At 40.1% G+C, this 19,660-nt stretch overlaps 1 protein-coding gene and 1 long non-coding RNA gene across 2 annotated transcripts; one reads left to right on the top strand and one right to left on the bottom strand.

The window, feature by feature from the left end:
- Positions 1 to 2,455: 2,455 nt before the first annotated feature.
- Positions 2,456 to 5,973, bottom strand: LOC110153522 (uncharacterized). Its single transcript, XM_020917428.2, has 3 exons — positions 5,835 to 5,973; positions 4,769 to 4,883; positions 2,456 to 4,450 (listed from the first exon to the last, which is right to left on the bottom strand). Exon 3 carries the CDS (start codon positions 4,444 to 4,446, stop codon positions 3,307 to 3,309), a length of 1,140 nt encoding a protein of 379 aa, XP_020773087.2. The 5' UTR covers positions 4,447 to 4,450; positions 4,769 to 4,883; positions 5,835 to 5,973; the 3' UTR covers positions 2,456 to 3,306.
- A 10,338-nt stretch (positions 5,974 to 16,311) lies between these two features.
- Positions 16,312 to 18,385, top strand: LOC129410256 (uncharacterized). Its single transcript, XR_008632798.1, has 3 exons — positions 16,312 to 16,431; positions 17,396 to 17,510; positions 17,828 to 18,385. It is a non-coding gene; the product is annotated as an uncharacterized LOC129410256 (long non-coding RNA).
- The last annotated feature ends 1,275 nt before the right edge of the window (positions 18,386 to 19,660 follow it).

Raw genomic sequence — 19,660 nt, forward strand, 5'->3', positions numbered from 1 at the left:
AGGTGTATTCACAAAGTCTAAGGACACAGTTGGCTATTGTGCTGGTTTTTTAGATCAAAATACAAAGTGAAAAGAGCAAGAGCAAAACCTGGATGGATTCAGTTGAAAGGGCTGGTCAACCTCCTCTGTCAAATTTTGGAGGCACCAGTTTGTTGCAGGCGAGCCAGACGGATATGGATGAGACCTGAAAGAACGGGTGATGGTGCATGAACAGAGAGGTCTCGGTGTTCCCCGTGTTCACGTAGCAATCAATATTTGTTATTTAAGGCTATTAATTAACCAAATAATTTTATGGCAATAGGCAATAGCTTATTCAATTGACTCAACTTCAACAATGCCCTGCTTTTAGCCTATTGTGAGAAATACAGTCGGACTAGATACAAACCAGAGTACTGAACCAGTGGGAGCAGCTCGGGTTCAGGCCGGGCTCAGAGGAGCTGGAGCGGGGATGTTAGGAGCCTCAGCCTGAGAAGCACTTTTCCTAGAAAGAACCTGGAGTGCACGGAGGACAGACGCTCAGAACAATATATAACCAACCAAACTGGGTTCATGCTTCTGTCCGGATGTTTTGCACCACCTCAGAACCAGCCACAGTCCTTGAGCACAAAGGACCAGAGCAGGACCTGTAGTTCACTGCACATTCTCGTGTTCCCCGCAAAGAACCAGTGCACAGACGACTGCACGGAACCACTCGGACCCAGTCCACTGCACACCTGGTCTTGCTCGCCCCCTTGTGGAACCAGGACATGGAGGACTATCTGACCAACATAAACTGAGGACAGCACAAGACCAAGGACAAGATACCCAGCCCTGTCCTGAGGGGCTGCGCATGACAGTGAGTGCATTTGTGTCTTTAACGCTGTTACCTGAACTCAGAGCTTCTGCTCCAGGCTGATGTGCAGCGAGCTGTGTAGAAAGCTACAGGCTACATGCTGCTGTTTTATGAGTTTATGAGTAAACAGGACTAAACCAGAACTGAATCAGGACTAAACCAGGTCTGCATCAGGACTAAACCAGGACTATACTGGGACTACACCAGGTTCAGTCCTTGTTCAACCCTGGTTCAGTCCTGGTTCAGTCCTGGTTCAGTCCTGGTTCAGTCCTGGTTCAGTCCTGGTTTAGTCCTGGTCCCTCTATAGCAGTGTTTTTCAACCTTTTTTGAGCCACGGCACATTTTTTACATTGGAAAAATCTTGCGGCACACCACTAACCAAAATGTTACAAAATGACACTATTTAGTATATTTAATTACAATATCATTTCTACATTAATTTCTACTTACTCAGTGTGAGACCTGCGCCTGTTTAGATGAACACAAAGCTGATATCCTGGCAGGAATAGAAGAAAGACACACACGAAGCTCTTCATCAACAGCTCTCAGTCTCTCTCTGTTTTTAGTTTTTATAGCAGTTAAGCTTGAAAAGCTCTGCTTCTCCATGACTGACACCACACACATGCGTTACTAATTCTTTTAAAGGAACGAGGCAATTAGCTGCCTGTTGCCACCCGGACGACTATGAGATCACTCTGCCAGTCATTATATACTACACTGTAGTATAGTGTCCGTGCTGTAGTAAGTACAGCACGGACACTCGACAATGACATAATATTTGCAGGTAATAATTAATACATTTTAATTTAAAAAAAGTGATATTGGATAATTTCTCACGGCACACTAGTGTGCTGCGGCACAGTGGTTGAAACTCACTGCTCTATAGGACAGTAGTGCAGACATCATGAGCCTGTGCAGGTTGTTTTCACCAGTGCCAGTAGCTCCAGTTTGACATTTAAGTTATAGGCATTTAATATTTGTTATTTTAAAAAATATGTCACGTTGGGAGAAGAGGGTGGAAGGTGTACCCCTGTGTACCACGCCCACTACACCCCGTCAGTCCATATACAAAAAGAAACCAATTAAACACACAAATGTTTTAGTTGCAAAGCGTACACACTGGATAGCTGGATTGGATAACAATAGCTCCAGTTTGACATTTAAGTTGTAGGCATTTTATATTTGTTATTTTTTAATATCTCACGTTGGGAGAAGTGGGTGGAAGGTGTACCCCGTGTACCACACCCACTACACCCCTGCTTTTGCGTCACCGTATGCACGCAGATTTCCTCCTGAAAATGCTCGTATAAACGCAGAATAAAAAGTGAAGACACGATGCCACTTTTGTGTTTTCTGTTCAGACGTCATCATATAAACGTTGTCTAAGTGTGCACCCTGAGTCACTGCAGAACACGCTAGAGGTTATGAAAAAAGAAGTTTAATGTACATCCAGTAGAGAGAGCCCTTTCCAAATGAAGTCAAGGGAAATTCTATTTTAATTAATAATTTGAAAATGGTAAGAGTGATATATGTACAAGACACGGCCAACAGATTTGAGAAATGTTTACTGTTAAAACTGTTGTGAGTCTTTTTTAAATAAATGAATCACATTCAGACTAATCATGTTTTTGTCTTTTTATTATAATCAGAGTAGAACATTCCACATAATTATACATGCAATGTTGATTAGAGCATAAAATACACATCACTCTGAGATTTGATTTGATTTTTGATTTTGATTGGGATCCACATGAGCTGATGTCAGTGACACCGGCTGCTCTTCCTGTTGTTCCCATACAACACACAACAACAACAAATGAAACACTTAGAAATAAAACACAAAACTGACAATCATACAAATCATTTCTGATTGGAATACATTACTGATTACTTGCAAAGGGTTATAAAATAGTTTTTAAATGTATTATTAGCCAGTTAAAAGGTTCCATCTAAAATAGGATGTCCAAACAATTCCAAAATCTCACCTCCCATGTATTAAAGTTATATTACATTTTTTTACAACTTCTTGACACTCAACACAAAACACCTGAGAAATAATGTTTTGTTTGTTTCACATGGTTAATGGGACGTCACTGGTGGAAGGGGCTTCTATTATTCATTGTTGGAGTTGTTGGTGGGTCATATTAAACATAATAAGTACAAAAAATTATGAATTTTGCAAAACATCTGCAGATATATGTTTACTAAACTGCTTAACTAGGATTTTAAAAGTTCCGTAAAATATCTGAGATTAAACCCATATTGGAGTTGTTGCTATTTCCTGGTAATCTCTGATCATAAACCGCGCTTGGAGTCCTTTAGCAACTGCTGTATCAGTGCAGTACTCGTAAGTCTTATATTTACCAGAATCAGGGCCTTCAGCAAAGTAGGTCACCCACTGCCACTGCCCAGAGTTGTAGTTATCTGTGCTCTCTCTATAAGACTCATACAGCGCTACCCAGGCATCAGAAAAACTAGGCTCCAAATGATAATAATTTGTGTATATAAACACGGAAACAGCTATAGCCATTTCGAACAAAGAGCTGCAGTTTGGCGAAGTTGTAGTTTTCAATCGGAACTGGCTTTGGACTTTGAAATTCTGGACTTCTGCAGTACTCTCCTATTAACGATAACCTGAGCCCGAAATCGCCGTAATTTTTCAACCTCGCCTGAAGCCCGTCGTTCAGTGATACCGAAGTTTCATAACTGCCACTACTGCTTTCAAGTACTATGTATGTTTGTAGTATATCGTTCGAATTGAAGAGTAATATAGCTGCTTGTTTATCTATCCAGCTCTGATAAACATCTCTCCACACAATAGTAGCATATCCATTGCTTCCAGTCACCACAGCAACATGCATCTGATCAAACTTTTCACATTGGCTTGGTATTGGGGCACCATAGCGTTTCATCCTTTTTCTGGATAGGTTCATGTGTAATATAAGCAGCCCTAGAGGAGCTTGCTCTCTCCCCCATGTGTTTATAATGCTGTTTAACTGGGAGTTGTCTATGTTCTGGTTGTACTGGTCCCTCAGCCTCTGCAGTGCCGCCACATCGTCGTTGAATGAAAACTCTTGGAGTTCTCGGAGCAGCTCGGGGCTTATTTCAAAGGTGCGAGCTGGGTCATGTGCAGTGCCCTGAGACCTGGATTCATAATGTTGGGTGAGATACACTTGGTGGATGCGCCACCTTTTTCCATTGTAGCTTAGGCAAAGGAGAATGCGAGCCCTGTTCATATTGGGCATGTTCAGACCTTTGGGATGACGCACATATGGAGGAATGGTCTTGGAGTCATTGAATTTCTTATTAACATTGCCTAAAGTGTAATATTTGCAGTCTCTGTCCAGCAAATTTTCAGGGTTTTCATAGGGGTCGGACCCATAATCTGTAGTTGGGTCAAAATCTGGATAGACATGGGTGTTATTGTCGATAGAAACGTGGTTGGCGAGCAGGTGGAGCAGAGGGAGGCTGTGCGCAGAAACAGGATTTTCTTTTTCTGCATAAATTCTTTTCAGATCCTGTGTGGAGTTGAGCTTTAGAAAAGTCTTAGCAGAGACACAGCTCAGTGCTGCCAGAGTGAGGAGCCAGACGAGGATGGCTCTGGATCTCTTCATTGTTCTGTTCACAAAATAAAACAGGAAAAAACGTCATTTAAAAAGTACCAGCTTCCAGTTCCAACTAACTGTGACAAAGTCCAACTGAACAGTCCTCATGTGTGCTCTCTGTTCTGTAGGAGCTGAAGCTTTAGCTGTTCTCACATGACAAAACTATAGGACCAAACACAAGGAACTGTATGTAGCTGTATGTAGTTTTAAAAAGGTGCTACAATCACAACTGAACCTCGAACCTGCCAGAGTCGAAACCTTTGTAGATACAGTTCCTTTTAATAAAATACAAATGTTATATGACAGTTTCTAGACATGAAGAGGTGCTCACCGTCAGATGTGAAGAAGCTTGTTTGGAGATGTTCAGACTGCAGCAGATTCCACACAGACTCCAGGTCCTCAGTGTGCTGTGGTCCAACTCCAAGCAGATGAGACGAGTGTGACCACTGCAGAAGAACACACTCTGTCAGACTGTCACACACACACATTTATGAAAGCAAAGTTCAGTGTAGTTTTGTGAAGTTCAAAATCCACAAGATCATTGATTTAACCAATAGAAAGTTAGAAAATCAAACAGTGAAAACACACACACACACACCATCTCTCACAAAGCTGAATATAAGATGTATATTTAGTTAACCCAAAATAATGTCTGTGTTCCCTTCAAAGTCCAGATGTACAGAAAAGCTAAAAATAAGTTCTTTTACTGTGCCATGGCTGCACTGACCTGATGTCTTCTGGACTGTGAAAACACTACAGTCATTTCTGTTTAGATCAGATCCTTCTTGTGTGATCCAAACCCAACAAAAGGATTTGCAAGGAAAACCAGCCTTAATATTTCCTCTTTGAAATGGCCAGGCCAGTTAAGAACAGAAATAAAACCCAGAGTTTGAGCTCAGCTCAAAGTCTGCTGGGGAAGTATAGTAACTATGGGAAGGCACTATCTTCTGGATTCTTCTACTTTGCCTGTCAATAAAATTTCACTGTTCAGTTCACCTGGAGTCTGTTCTTTGCTATTCATAAGTTGTTCCATGTCTCGTTCCCTGTCCTCCCACTGACTTCTCGGTGCTGACTGGACTCTAGATACCTCTCCTGTGCCCTGATTCACTTCTGTGGACCTACATCCTCCTCTTCTCTCACCTGACTGGATGACCCTCCTCTGTCCTGGATGAGCCCCTCTCTGTGTCTCAGTCTTGAGTGGGCTCTGACCCTACACACTTGAACTCTATCTGCAGGAGGATGCTCATTAGTCTTGGATTAGTCCTTTTGATTTTCTAACTTTCTGTTGTTTAAATCAATGATTTTGTTGATTTTGAATGTTACAAAATTCTCTCAGAGATCTTGTAGATGTTAGAATAGCTTCAGGTTACAGTCTGTAAACATGAAGAGGCGCTCACCGTCAGAAGTGAAGATGTTGTTTGGAGACAGATGTTCAGACTGCAGCAGATTCCACACAGACAGGAGCCACTCGAGGAAGTCCAGGTCCTCAATGTGCAGGAGAGTACAGTCTGTGAAGCTGTCATCGCCACATTTATAAGGCCCAACAAGTGACTGTGGATAGAGGAGGAGACTTCGAGGAAAAAATTTCTTAGAGATCCCGAATATGAGGTCAAAGGTCAAGTGTTAAAGAAACGTGAAGAAGTTAAAAAAAGAGCAGAAATGAGGGTGGAGATGCAGTGTGCACAGAAGTGAGAGTCGATTATCAGCATTTTAGCAGCTTTTCCTGAAACCACAGAAAGAGGAACAGAAGAAACACCTGCAGCTCTGAGAAATCATATTCAATTTATTTTGTAAACCCAAAATCACAGCAGCAGTTGGGTGATTCTCATGAATGATTTATCTTTGTTGAAAACCAATACGAGTACGGGTATAATCATTTGTGTACTTGCCGATACTGAGTACCGATACTGATATTTTCACCCCCATGAACATACACTGAGTGTGTTTACATGTACATCAGTGTCCTGGTTATTCGTCATATCCTGGTTATGGCAGTATTCAGGAACTGCTGTTTACATGTGCGCTGAGAAACCGGGATATTCACATCCCTGTGTACATGATCAAATGGAGTATCCCGGGATACTCTTATCCCTGTGTACATGATCAAATGGAGTATCCCGGGATACTCTTATCCCTGTGTACATGATCAAATGGAGTATCCCGGGATACTCTTATCCCTGTGTACATGATCAAATGGAGTATCCCGGGATACTCTTATCCCTGTGTACATGATCAAATGGAGTATCCCGGGATACTCTTATCCCTGTGTACATGATCAAATGGAGTATCCCGGGATACTCTTATCCCTGTGTACATGATCAAATGGAGTATCTTGGTTTCTTGACATAATCTTACAAATGCACAAGCTCAAAAATTATATATTTAATTAACCAGAAATACACAACCATGAGATTATCATGTGTTTAATGCAGCTTTGTGCACATTTGTTTATGTTTTACAGAAACAAAACTTAAAACCACATGGCTCATTTGCATAAATGATAAGCGCTGAAAAACTGCTCGCTTTTCTTTCTGTTGGACTAAAAGACAAGACTCAGTGGAATATATGTGTTCTCTCTGTGACAGAGGGATGTTCTGCTGATGGTGAGTCTGTTCTGTGTGTCTATCGTGTTGGAGATGGTTCATGTTAAATTTTTCGGAGATCATACGTGTGCAGGTCGTACGTCAACAAAATCGTACACAGCTCTTTCTTTAACAGTCATTTCACTCATGTACAGTCACTTGATTTATCCGTGTTTCTCATAAACAGGATATTCTCTTATTCAGGACACTGAAACCGAGCTACTGTGTAATGCGTCGTGTAGTAGTGGTATCGGTGTGTGGTATCAACAAATGTTTAACAAGTACGAGTACAAGTATATTAAGGGAGTATCTGTATCGGTGCATCCCTAAAAACAGATTTTTGACTTATCTTCAAATACTTCAGCAGTTAAAGTACATCTCACCAAAATAAAATGTACATATTTTAAAGCAAAAACTTACTGTAGATACGTGTGCATAAATATAAAGTTAAAACAAAGAAATGCTGTTTGCACAACAAATGTATGGCTCTTTCATTTACATTTCCAATAAAAGTGCACTGTACGCCACTTTTTAATTCAATTTTAATCGCGATTAATCACACTCAAACTCATGCGATTACTGCGAATAATATTTTTTATTTTTGCCCAGCCGTGGGCTCCGATTCCGCAGCCAGGCCGAGCCCGTGGCTCACGGAGGCTCGAACATGTTGCATCTCACATGGTCAGAAGAATGTGTAAAGAAAAGACATCAAACTTAAAGAAACGCTTGCTTTTATTTCAAAATAAAAGCCAGTGAGCATCAGACGTTAATGATAAAAATAATAATAATAATAAAAAGTGCGTTAACGGCGATAAAATAATTGTCGGCGATAATGAATTGAGTAGTTAATGCAAAATGAACGCGTCAATGTGCCCGGCCCTAATATATATTGGAAATGACACAGGCGTCTCCCAGAAGATATAAGACGATGTACAAGAGGCAAATCATTGTGGGAAAAAAAAATTCTCAGCTTTTATTTACATTTGAATAGAAAGTGGCTCACCGTTATGTAACAGATAATACTCCCTACAACTGTACAACAACTCACCTTTATGGAACAGATAATACTCCTGACAAGTGTACAACAACTCACCCTTATGTAACAGATAATACTCCCTACAACTGTACAACTCACCCTTAAGTAACAGATAATACTCCCTACAAGTGTACAACAACTCACCCTTATGTAACAGATAATACTCCCTACAAGTGTACAACAACTCACCCTTATGTAACAGATAATACTCCCTACAACTGTTCAACTCACCCTTATGTAACAGATAATACTCCCTACAACTGTTCAACTCACCCTTATGTAACAGATAATACTCCCTACAACTGTACAACTCACCCTTATGTAACAGATAATACTCCCTACAACTGTTCAACTCACCCTTATGTAACAGAGAACTCTATGTCCTGTCAATCATCTCATCATTGTTGCTCTGTCTTTCTTACCTCTTGTATAAAGCTGAGATTTCATATTTTATTACTATTTTATAACTTTCTATTTTATTTTGACTTGTACGTTTAAATTAATATAATCATGCCTTATTTCACACCTGTCTCTTGCTCTTTTTTCTACGGATTTAAAATGTATTATTGCCATTTAAACCATTTTTTCTCTTTTATTATATTATATTGTGATATTTGAGTCACTGTGTCTTTTTTCCCTGGAGAATCAGTATTAAGTATTAAAGGGAAGTGCCTCTTTAAGAATTCACAGAAATGGTGATGTGAAATAGTTTGTGTACAGAAGTGAAAAGTCCAGCATCAGCATTTTAGCAGCTCAGCACATCTTATTCTTTTACATCCATCTGCGGTTTACAAGAAATGTCCATCCTCCATCCATCCATTCCATCAAATGAACTGTAAACCATGCAGTTGTTATAAGGTGTAAGGTGTGATCTTTGCACTACATTATCTTATGTGACTATTGTCAATACTTTTCAATAATTTGTCAATAATGACTTACAAATACCACAGTTGTACACAATAATAACCTTATAACATAAAGGCCTTGTCACGATCTGCATGTAGGTCTATAATATACAGTTCAACCTATACGCCGGATGTGCTGTTGTGCTCTGAATGTTCTACATTTAATGTCCAATAGGTCACTTCTGGATCCTTCTCTTGCTGCTTCAATGACTGTTCTTCATTGTTTAAAACTTGAGTAATACGAACTGTTCAGAGAAACGATCAGTGTCAACAATAAAATATCCTCATTCTTGTTCAATAATGCTCAAATCCACCTTTATTTTGTGTTTTATGATTAATGTTTATTGACTTGGGTCGTGAAGGTTTGTGACTTTTAAAATTTGGGCCCCCAGAAAAAAAGTTTGGGAAACACTGTACTAACGGGTTTAAAGTGACCAATCCTGCAAAATATAAGTTCTGATTGTTTCCCTTCTCACTGACCCTCTGGAGGTTGTATTTAGTGTGACTGTTGTATGTTTGAATAATCTTTATTCTCCTGTATTCAACACATCATTGCTCTGATCTACTACTGCTTCACTGCCACTGGATTTAACAACGTTCCATAGTTATTTTGGCTCAAATTTTTTAATACTCTACTCATTCGCGTGATTGTGACGTGCATAGACATATTTTTTATCATGTTAAATAAATAAATCACTTATTTGAGTCATGTAAAATAAGTAAATAAATTTGAGTGCACTGAGTTGGAGCAACTTAATGGAGGTCTATGGAAGCCTGAAGTTGCTTCTGCCCATTATTTATATATATATATATATATATATATATATATATATATATATATATATATATATAGGTGCTCAGAGAATGTCTCAGACAGTGGGGTCCAGAGGAAGAGGTGCTGGAGGGACCATCATGGCAGGACAAACCCCTACATGGGGCGTACCACCGGAGCATAACTGAAGTGGCTGATATCAAGAAATCCTACCAATGGCTTGAGAGGGCTGGTCTGAAGGACACACAGAGGCACTGATCCTGGCTGCTCAGGAGCAGGCCCTGGGCACTCGAGCAATAGAGGCCCAGATCTACCACACCAGACAAGACCCACGGTGTAGACTGTGCAAAGAGGCTCCTGAGACAGTCCAGCACATAACTGCGGGGTGTAAGATGCTGGCAGGGAAAGCATACATGGAGCGACATAACCAAGTGGCGGGCATAGTGTACAGAAACATCTGTGCAGAGTACGGGCTGGAAACCCCAGGATCAAGGTGGGAAACACCTCCAAAGGTTGTGGAGAATGACCGAGCCAAGATCCTGTGGGACTTCCAGATACAGACTGACAGAATGGTGATGGCGAACCAACCAGACATAGTGGTGGTGGATAAGAAACAGAGCAGAGCCGTGGTGGTTGACATCGCAATACCAAGCGATGGTAATATCAGGAAAAAGGAACACGAGAAGCTAGAGAAATACCAGGGGCTCAAGGAAGAGCTGGAGAGAGCCTGGAAAGTAAAGGCATCAGTGGTGCCTGTGGTGATCGGACACTCGGGGCTGTAACCCCCAAACTGGAAGAGTGGCTACAACAGATACCGGGAAAAACAACGGAACATCTCAGTCCAGAAAAGTGCAGTACTGGGAACAGCAAAGATACTGCGCAGAACTCTCAAGCTCCCAGGCCTCTGGTAGACGACCCGAGCTCAATGAGGGTGAGAGACCAACCACCGTGGAAGGTGAGAAACACATTTTTTATATATTTTTATATATATATATATATATATATATATATATATATATATATATATATATATATATATATATATATATATATATATATATATATATATATATATATATACACACACACACACATATATATGTGTGTGTGTGTGTGTGTATATGTATATATATATGTATGTATGTTGGTCCGGTCAAGTGGTAACGGAGGGAAACGGGCAGATTTTTGACATTCAAATGTCTCTTATTCAGAAACTAGAGGGACTATTGAAATAAGAAAAGTATCAGAATGTAGGAAAGAGTTACACTCCAACAGGGTCAAGTTAAACCTGTGATATTTCTTGTTGACAAAAAATTTTAAAACTCATGTTGGTAACGGAGGGAATGAAATATGCAGCACTTTTTGGGCAATAAATCCAAACAGTGATAACTCTTGGTTCTCACTTACATATCCTTAACAAACTGGTTTGAATATTTGCTTCATATAGTTTTCTACCATATGGTACAAGATTAGGTTGAAAAACCTCTTACTTTTTGACTCATGAGATTTTTTATTAAGAAAGTTCATGGTAACGGAGGGAAAAGTAACGGAGGGAAAATTGTGTGAGCAAGTAGAAGGTGCAGGATTTTGCATAATTTGTCAGCTTTTTTCTTCCAAATACTTTAATATTACTTCAAAATGAAATGTAATTATTTCTATAAAATATGTCAGTCCTTCCAAGCAAATTTTTATCATTTTAAATACATAAAAAAATAAAATAAAATCATGTACCTTCATCAACAGTTCAAAGATGGAATAACACAAGATATGATGAAATACATCCATTTATTTACATGATTTTCAGGTCTTTGAAATTTGGGAAATAATTTTTGTTCCATGTTTCATACATGGTCTGTTTAAAATGTATGGAACTTTAGAACCAAAAATGGTACAGAAAAAAGATCAACAGTTTCATAAACTAGAGTACATATGTATCTGTTCAATACTTTTTTATATCAGATGCATTAACTAGAATTTTTGGCCTTGTTGTTTACTTCTGCTTGACCGGGCCAATGTATATGTGTGTATATATATATATATATATATATATGTGTGTGTGTGTGTGTGTACACACACACACACACACACACACACACACACACACATATATATATATATATATATATATATATATATATATATATATATATATACTTGATTGGAATCACACTCACACTCAGGATTTCAACTTTATTATTATTTTCAGTAAATAAATTCCATGATATTGTTATAATAACAATATAATATTATATTCTTATAATATTATAATATTCATTATTATGTCGTTGTTATCAATATTCATGTTGGAATAGGTCTAAATAACACTTTGCTCAGTCTAACTACTTATGATCTAGTGGTCACTGCAGGATGTTAAAGAACATGATGTTACATATTCAAAAAACAACTTTTACTATGTATACAAAATTAACAAAATTTACATATGTTTTTCAGGAAATGAATATTTATGCACATGTATCTACATTAAGTTAGTTTATCTCATTATCGAAACACTGATTCTCTCTTCCACAACAGGCCCTGACATGTTGCTGTTTTCAGATCTTTGGTCACAACTTATACTGACAAAGTGCATATTGTTTATTACTGCAACTAACAGTAGTATAACATGCACTGAACATTTTCATTATATATGTGTGTGTATATTTATATATATATATATATATATATATATATATATATATATGTCGGTATCCATAGCCAGTGCGGTCGATTATATACAGAGTCCACACAGAGGGGGTGTCACTCCCAGAGGGAACAATAGCAGACGTTGAGGACAGTTACAAGTACCTTGGTATCCCACAAGCAAATGGCAACCTCGAAGAGGCAACAAGGAAAGCGGCTACGGCCAAATACTTGCAAAGAGTGAGGCAAGTCCTTAGAAGCAGCTCAATGGCAAGAACAAGGTGCAGGCAATCAACAGCTACGCCCTGCCAGTGATCAGATACCCTGCAGGGATTGTGAGCTGGCCAAAGGAGGAGATACAGACCACAGATGTTAAGACACGAAAGCTCCTGACCATGCATGGAGGGTTCCATCCCAAATCCAGCACCCTGAGACTGTACGCAGGCCGGAAGGAAGGGGGCCGAGGACTAGTGAGTGTGGGAACCACTGTCCAGGATGAAACATCCAAGCTCCTTGAGTACATCAAGGACAAGGCCCCGGCAGATGAGGTGCTCAGAGAATGTCTCAGACAGTGGGGTCCAGAGGAAGAGGTGCTGGAGGGACCATCATGGCAGGACAAACCCCTACATGGGGCGTACCACCGGAGCATAACTGAAGTGGCTGATATCAAGAAATCCTACCAATGGCTTGAGAGGGCTGGTCTGAAGGACACACAGAGGCACTGATCCTGGCTGCTCAGGAGCAGGCCCTGGGCACTCGAGCAATAGAGGCCCAGATCTACCACACCAGACAAGACCCACGGTGTAGACTGTGCAAAGAGGCTCCTGAGACAGTCCAGCACATAACTGCGGGGTGTAAGATGCTGGCAGGGAAAGCATACATGGAGCGACATAACCAAGTGGCGGGCATAGTGTACAGAAACATCTGTGCAGAGTACGGGCTGGAGACCCCAGGATCAAGGTGGGAAACACCTCCAAAGGTTGTGGAGAATGACCGAGCCAAGATCCTGTGGGACTTCCAGATACAGACTGACAGAATGGTGATGGCGAACCAACCAGACATAGTGGTGGTGGATAAGAAACAGAGCAGAGCCGTGGTGGTTGACATCGCAATACCAAGCGATGGTAATATCAGGAAAAAGGAACACGAGAAGCTAGAGAAATACCAGGGGCTCAAGGAAGAGCTGGAGAGAGCCTGGAAAGTAAAGGCATCAGTGGTGCCTGTGGTGATCGGACACTCGGGGCTGTAACCCCCAAACTGGAAGAGTGGCTACAACAGATACCGGGAAAAACAACGGACATCTCAGTCCAGAAAAGTGCAGTACTGGGAACAGCAAAGATACTGCGCAGAACTCTCAAGCTCCCAGGCCTCTGGTAGACGACCCGAGCTCAATGAGGGTGCGAGACCAACCACCGTGGAAGGTGAGAAACACATTTTTTAATATATATATATATATATATATATATATATATATATATATATATATAATATATATATATATATATATATATATATATATATATATATATATATTTAAATTAAAATATATTTATTTCTAAACCACAATATTTCCGTTGTGGACATGTTGCAGTTATGAGAATCTGACCCTTAAAAAAAAAAAAAAAAAAAAAGCATTTATTATTCTAACATAAAAATATGTCCAGAATAGACCATGGATAGATGCTTTAAAATATGTACATTTTATTTTGGTGAGATGTACTGTAACCGGGTGTTTGGACTATTCTGACTGTAGTGCGTCCGTGAAGGCGTCCACCTGATTAAGCGATTAGAAAAGGCTGCGCATGCTGTAGTGGGGCAGTCGGGGCTTTCGTGACTTGCAAACACGGCGCGTGTGTTGTCTGGAGCAGGCGGAGATGGCGGCCGCTCCTAACGCGCTCCCGGCCCCCATGTAGAATACTCCTATTCTAGAAACCAGATAGAGGCTCTGGGTGATGCATGTTTGGGGGTGGTGGCGTTTGTTGGCGTGTGTTAATCGGTGTATCTCTAATCAGTGTATCTCTGTGTGTTTAACAGCACCTTGCACTTTAAAACATCTAAAGTCTTAACATTAAAGCCACGCACCTAGCACTTTACATCTAAAAAACATACTATAGCACCTTTTTATTTATAAACAGATATTTGCACTGCACTAGCACTTTGGTTCCTGAAACTGGGATGCAACTATTTGTTTTGGTTTGATTAATTTGTCTTTGTTGCATTACTAATAGTGTTTGTGTGATCTGGTTTTAGTTGTGTCCCAGATTTTAGCTCCGAAGTTGTTGTGTTGATTGTGTGCCTTTTTAAAAAATGTGTAAAATGAGCTCTTTTAATATTAACTAAAATAAAGAATTGTATATTTTCCCACTATTTACTGCCTTTGTCCTATATTTCAGCCAAACTTACCTGTGTTATAAATAATTTAATAATAAAAAGTGGGAAACCCCTTTGAAGCCTCCCCTCTGCTACAGTACTTTAACTGTTGAAATATTTGAAGATAAGTGAAAAATCTGTTTTTAGGGATGCACCGATACAGATACTCCCTTAATATACTTGTACTCGTACTTGTTAAACATTTGTTGATACCACACACCGATACCACTACTACACGACGCATTACACAGTAGCTCGGTTTCAGTGTCCTGAATAAGAGAATATCCTGTTTATGAGAAACACGGATAAATCAAGTGACTGTACATGAGTGAAATGACTGTTAAAGAAAGAGCTGTGTACGATTTTGTTGACGTACGACCTGCACACGTATGATCTCCGAAAAGTTTAACATGAACCATCTCCAACACGATAGACACACAGAACAGACTCACCATCAGCAGAACATCCCTCTGTCACAGAGAGAACACATATATTCCACTGAGTCTTGTCTTTTAGTCCAACAGAAAGAGCGAGCAGTTTTTCAGCGCTTATCATTTATGCAAATGAGCCATGTGGTTTTAAGTTTTGTTTCTGTAAAACATAAACAAATGTGCACAAAGCTGCATTAAACACATGATAATCTCATGGTTGTGCATTTCTGGTTAATTAAATATATAATTTTTGAGCTTGTGCATTTGTAAGATTATGTCAAGAAACCAAGATACTCCATTTGATCATGTACACAGGGATAAGAGTATCCCGGGATACTCCATTTGATCATGTACACAGGGATAAGAGTATCCCAGGATACTCCATTTGATCATGTACACAGGGATAAGAGTATCCCGGGATACTCCATTTGATCATGTACACAGGGATAAGAGTATCCGGGATACTCCATTTGATCATGTACACAGGGATAAGAGTATCCCGGATACTCCATTTGATCATGTACACAGGATACCCGGGATACTCCATTTGATCATGTACACAGGGATAAGAGTATCCCGGGATACTCCATTTGATCATGTACACAGGGATGTGAATATCCCGGTTTCTCAGCGCACATGTAAACAGCAGTTCCTGAATACTGCCATAACCAGGATATGACGAATAACCAGGACACTGATGTACATGTAAACACACTCAGTGTATGTTCATGGGGGTGAAAATATCAGTATCGGTACTCAGTATCGGCAAGTATACAAATGATTATACCCGTACTCGTATTGGTTTTCAACAAAGATAAATCATTCATGAGAATCACCCAACTGCTGCTGTGATTTTGGGTTTACAAAATAAATTGAATATGATTTCTCAGAGCTGCAGGTGTTTCTTCTGTTCCTCTTTCTGTGGTTTCAGGAAAAGCTGCTAAAATGCTGATAATCGACTCTCACTTCTGTGCACACTGCATCTCCACCCTCATTTCTGCTCTTTTTTTTAACTTCTTCACGTTTCTTTAACACTTGACCTTTGACCTCATATTCGGGATCTCTAAGAAATTTTTCCTCGAAGTCTCCTCCTCTATCCACAGTCACTTGTTGGGCCTTATAAAATGTGGCGATGACAGCTTCACAGACTGTACTCTCCTGCACATTGAGGACCTGGACTTCCTCGAGTGGCTCCTGTCTGTGTGGAATCTGCTGCAGTCTGAACATCTGTCTCCAAACAACATCTTCACTTCTGACGGTGAGCGCCTCTTCATGTTTACAGACTGTCACCTGAAGCTATTCTAACATCTACAAGATCTCTGAGAGAATTTTGTAACATTCAAAATCAACAAGATCGTTGATTTAAACAACAGAAAGTTAGAAAATCAAAAGGACTAATCCAAGACTATTGAGCATCCTCCTGCAGATAGAGTTCAAGTGTGTAGGGTCAGAGCCCACTCAAGACTGAGACACAGAGAGGGGCTCATCCAGGACAGAGGAGGGTCATCCAGTCAGGTGAGAGAAGAGGAGGATGTAGGTCCACAGAAGTGAATCAGGGCACAGGAGAGGTAACTAGAGTCCAGTCAGCACCGAGAAGTCAGTGGGAGGACAGGGAACGAGACATGGAACAACTTATGAATAGCAAAAGAACAGACTCCAGGTGAACTGAACAGTGAAATTTATTGACAGGCAAAGTAGAAGAATCCAGAAGATAGTGCCTTCCCATAGTTACTATACTTCCCCAGCAGACTTTGAGCTGAGCTCAAACTCTGGGTTTTATTTCTGTTCTTAACTGGCCTGGCCATTTCAAAGAGGAAATATTAAGGCTGGTTTTCCTTGCAAATCCTTTTGTTGGGTTTGGATCACACAAAAAGGATCTGATCTAAACAGAAATGACTGTAGTGTTTTTCACAGTCCAGAAGACATCAGGTCAGTGCAGCCATGGCACAGTAAAAGAACTTATTTTTAGCTTTTCTGTACATCTGGACTTTGAAGGGAACACAGACATTATTTTGGGTTAACTAAATATACATCTTATATTCAGCTTTGTGAGAGATGGTGTGTGTGTGTGTGTGTGTGTGTGTGTGTTTTCACTGTTTGATTTTCTAACTTTCTATTGGTTAAATCAATGATCTTGTGGATTTTGAACTTCACAAAACTACACTGAACTTTGCTTTCATAAATGTGTGTGTGACAGTCTGACAGAGTGTGTTCTTCTGCAGTGGTCACACTCGTCTCATCTGCTTGGAGTTGGACCACAGCACACTGAGGACCTGGAGTCTGTGTGGAATCTGCTGCAGTCTGAACATCTCCAAACAAGCTTCTTCACATCTGACGGTGAGCACCTCTTCATGTCTAGAAACTGTCATATAACATTTGTATTTTATTAAAAGGAACTGTATCTACAAAGGTTTGACTCTGGCAGGTTCGAGGTTCAGTTGTGATTGTAGCACCTTTTTAAAACTACATACAGCTACATACAGTTCCTTGTGTTTGGTCCTATAGTTTTGTCATGTGAGAGCATCTAAAGCTTCAGCTCCTACAGAACAGAGAGCACACATGAGGACTGTTCAGTTGGACTTTGTCACAGTTAGTTGGAACTGGAAGCTGGTACTTTTTAAATGACATTTTTTCCTGTTTTATTTTGTGAACAGAACAATGAAGAGATCCAGAGCCATCCTCGTCTGGCTCCTCACTCTGGCAGCACTGAGCTGTGTCTCTGCTAAGACTTTTCTAAAGCTCAACTCCACACAGGATCTGAAAAGAATTTATGCAGAAAAAGAAAATCCTGTTTCTGCGCACAGCCTCCCTCTGCTCCACCTGCTCGCCAACCACGTTTCTATCGACAATAACACCCATGTCTATCCAGATTTTGACCCAACTACAGATTATGGGTCCGACCCCTATGAAAACCCTGAAAATTTGCTGGACAGAGACTGCAAATATTACACTTTAGGCAATGTTAATAAGAAATTCAATGACTCCAAGACCATTCCTCCATATGTGCGTCATCCCAAAGGTCTGAACATGCCCAATATGAACAGGGCTCGCATTCTCCTTTGCCTAAGCTACAATGGAAAAAGGTGGCGCATCCACCAAGTGTATCTCACCCAACATTATGAATCCAGGTCTCAGGGCACTGCACATGACCCAGCTCGCACCTTTGAAATAAGCCCCGAGCTGCTCCGAGAACTCCAAGAGTTTTCATTCAACGACGACGATGTGGCGGCACTGCAGAGGCTGAGGGACCAGTACAACCAGAACATAGACAACTCCCAGTTAAACAGCATTATAAACACATGGGGGAGAGAGCAAGCTCCTCTAGGGCTGCTTATATTACACATGAACCTATCCAGAAAAAGGATGAAACGCTGTGGTGGCCCAATACCAAGCCAATGTGAAAAGAGTTTGATCAGATGCATGTTGCTGTGGTGAGTGGAAGCAATGGATATGCTACTATTGTGTGGAGAGATGTTTATCAGAGCTGGATAGATAAACAAGCAGCTATATTACTCTTCGAATTCGAACGATATACTACAAACATACATAGTACTTGAAAGCAGTAGTGGCAGTTATGAAACTTCGGTATCACTGAACGACGGGCTTCAGGCGAGGTTGAAAAATTACGGCGATTTCGGGCTCAGGTTATCGTTTATAGGAGAGTACTGCAGAAGTCCAGAATTTCAAAGTCCAAAGCCAGTTCCGATTAGAGGTTATGACATTGCCAAACTGCAGCTCTTTGTTAGAAATGGCTACAGCTGTTTCCGCCTGTATTTTGAAAAAGATTATACTCTGGACCGGTGGTTTCCTGATGCCTGGGTAGCGCTGTATGAGTCCTATAGAGAGAGCACAGATAACTACAACTCTGGGCAGTGGCAGTGGGGTGACCTACTTTGCTGAAGGCCCTGATTCTGGTAAATATAAGACTTACGAGTACTGCACTGGTACAGCAGTTGATAAAGGACTCCAAGCGCGGTTTATGATCAGAGATTACCAGGAAAGAGCAAGAACTCCAATATGGGTTTAATCTCAGATATTTTACGGAACTTTTAAAATCTAGTTAAGCAGTTTAGTAAACATATATCTGCAGATTTTTAGCAAAATAGAAAATTTTGTACTTATTTGATCAATGAAACATGTTTAATATGACCCACCAACAACTCCAACAATGAATAATAGAAGCCCCTTCCACCAGTGACGTCCCATTAACCATGTGAAACAAACAAAACATTATTTCTCAAGTGTTTTGTGTTGAGTGTCAAGAAGTTTTGACTCTTCATATGGAAAAAAAAATTAAATGTAATATGACTTTAATACATGGGAGGTGAGATTTTGGAATTGTTTGGACATCCTATGTTTAGATGGAACCTTTTAACTGGCTAATAATACATTTAAAAAACTATTTTATAGCCCTTTGCAAGTAATCAGTAATGTATTCCAATCAGAAATGATTTGTATGATTGTCAGTTTTGTGTTTTATTTTCTAA

This window comes from Boleophthalmus pectinirostris, unplaced genomic scaffold, assembly GCF_026225935.1.
Source record: "Boleophthalmus pectinirostris isolate CB_2022bp ecotype Guang Dong unplaced genomic scaffold, ASM2622593v1 HiC_scaffold_22, whole genome shotgun sequence".
Taxonomy (NCBI): domain Eukaryota; kingdom Metazoa; phylum Chordata; class Actinopteri; order Gobiiformes; family Gobiidae; genus Boleophthalmus; species Boleophthalmus pectinirostris.

Excerpts from the sequence above, each read along its gene's own strand:
- LOC110153522 (XM_020917428.2), bottom strand. The coding sequence starts at position 4,446 with ATGAAGAGATCCAGAGCCATCCTCGTCTGGCTCCTCACTCTGGCAGCA.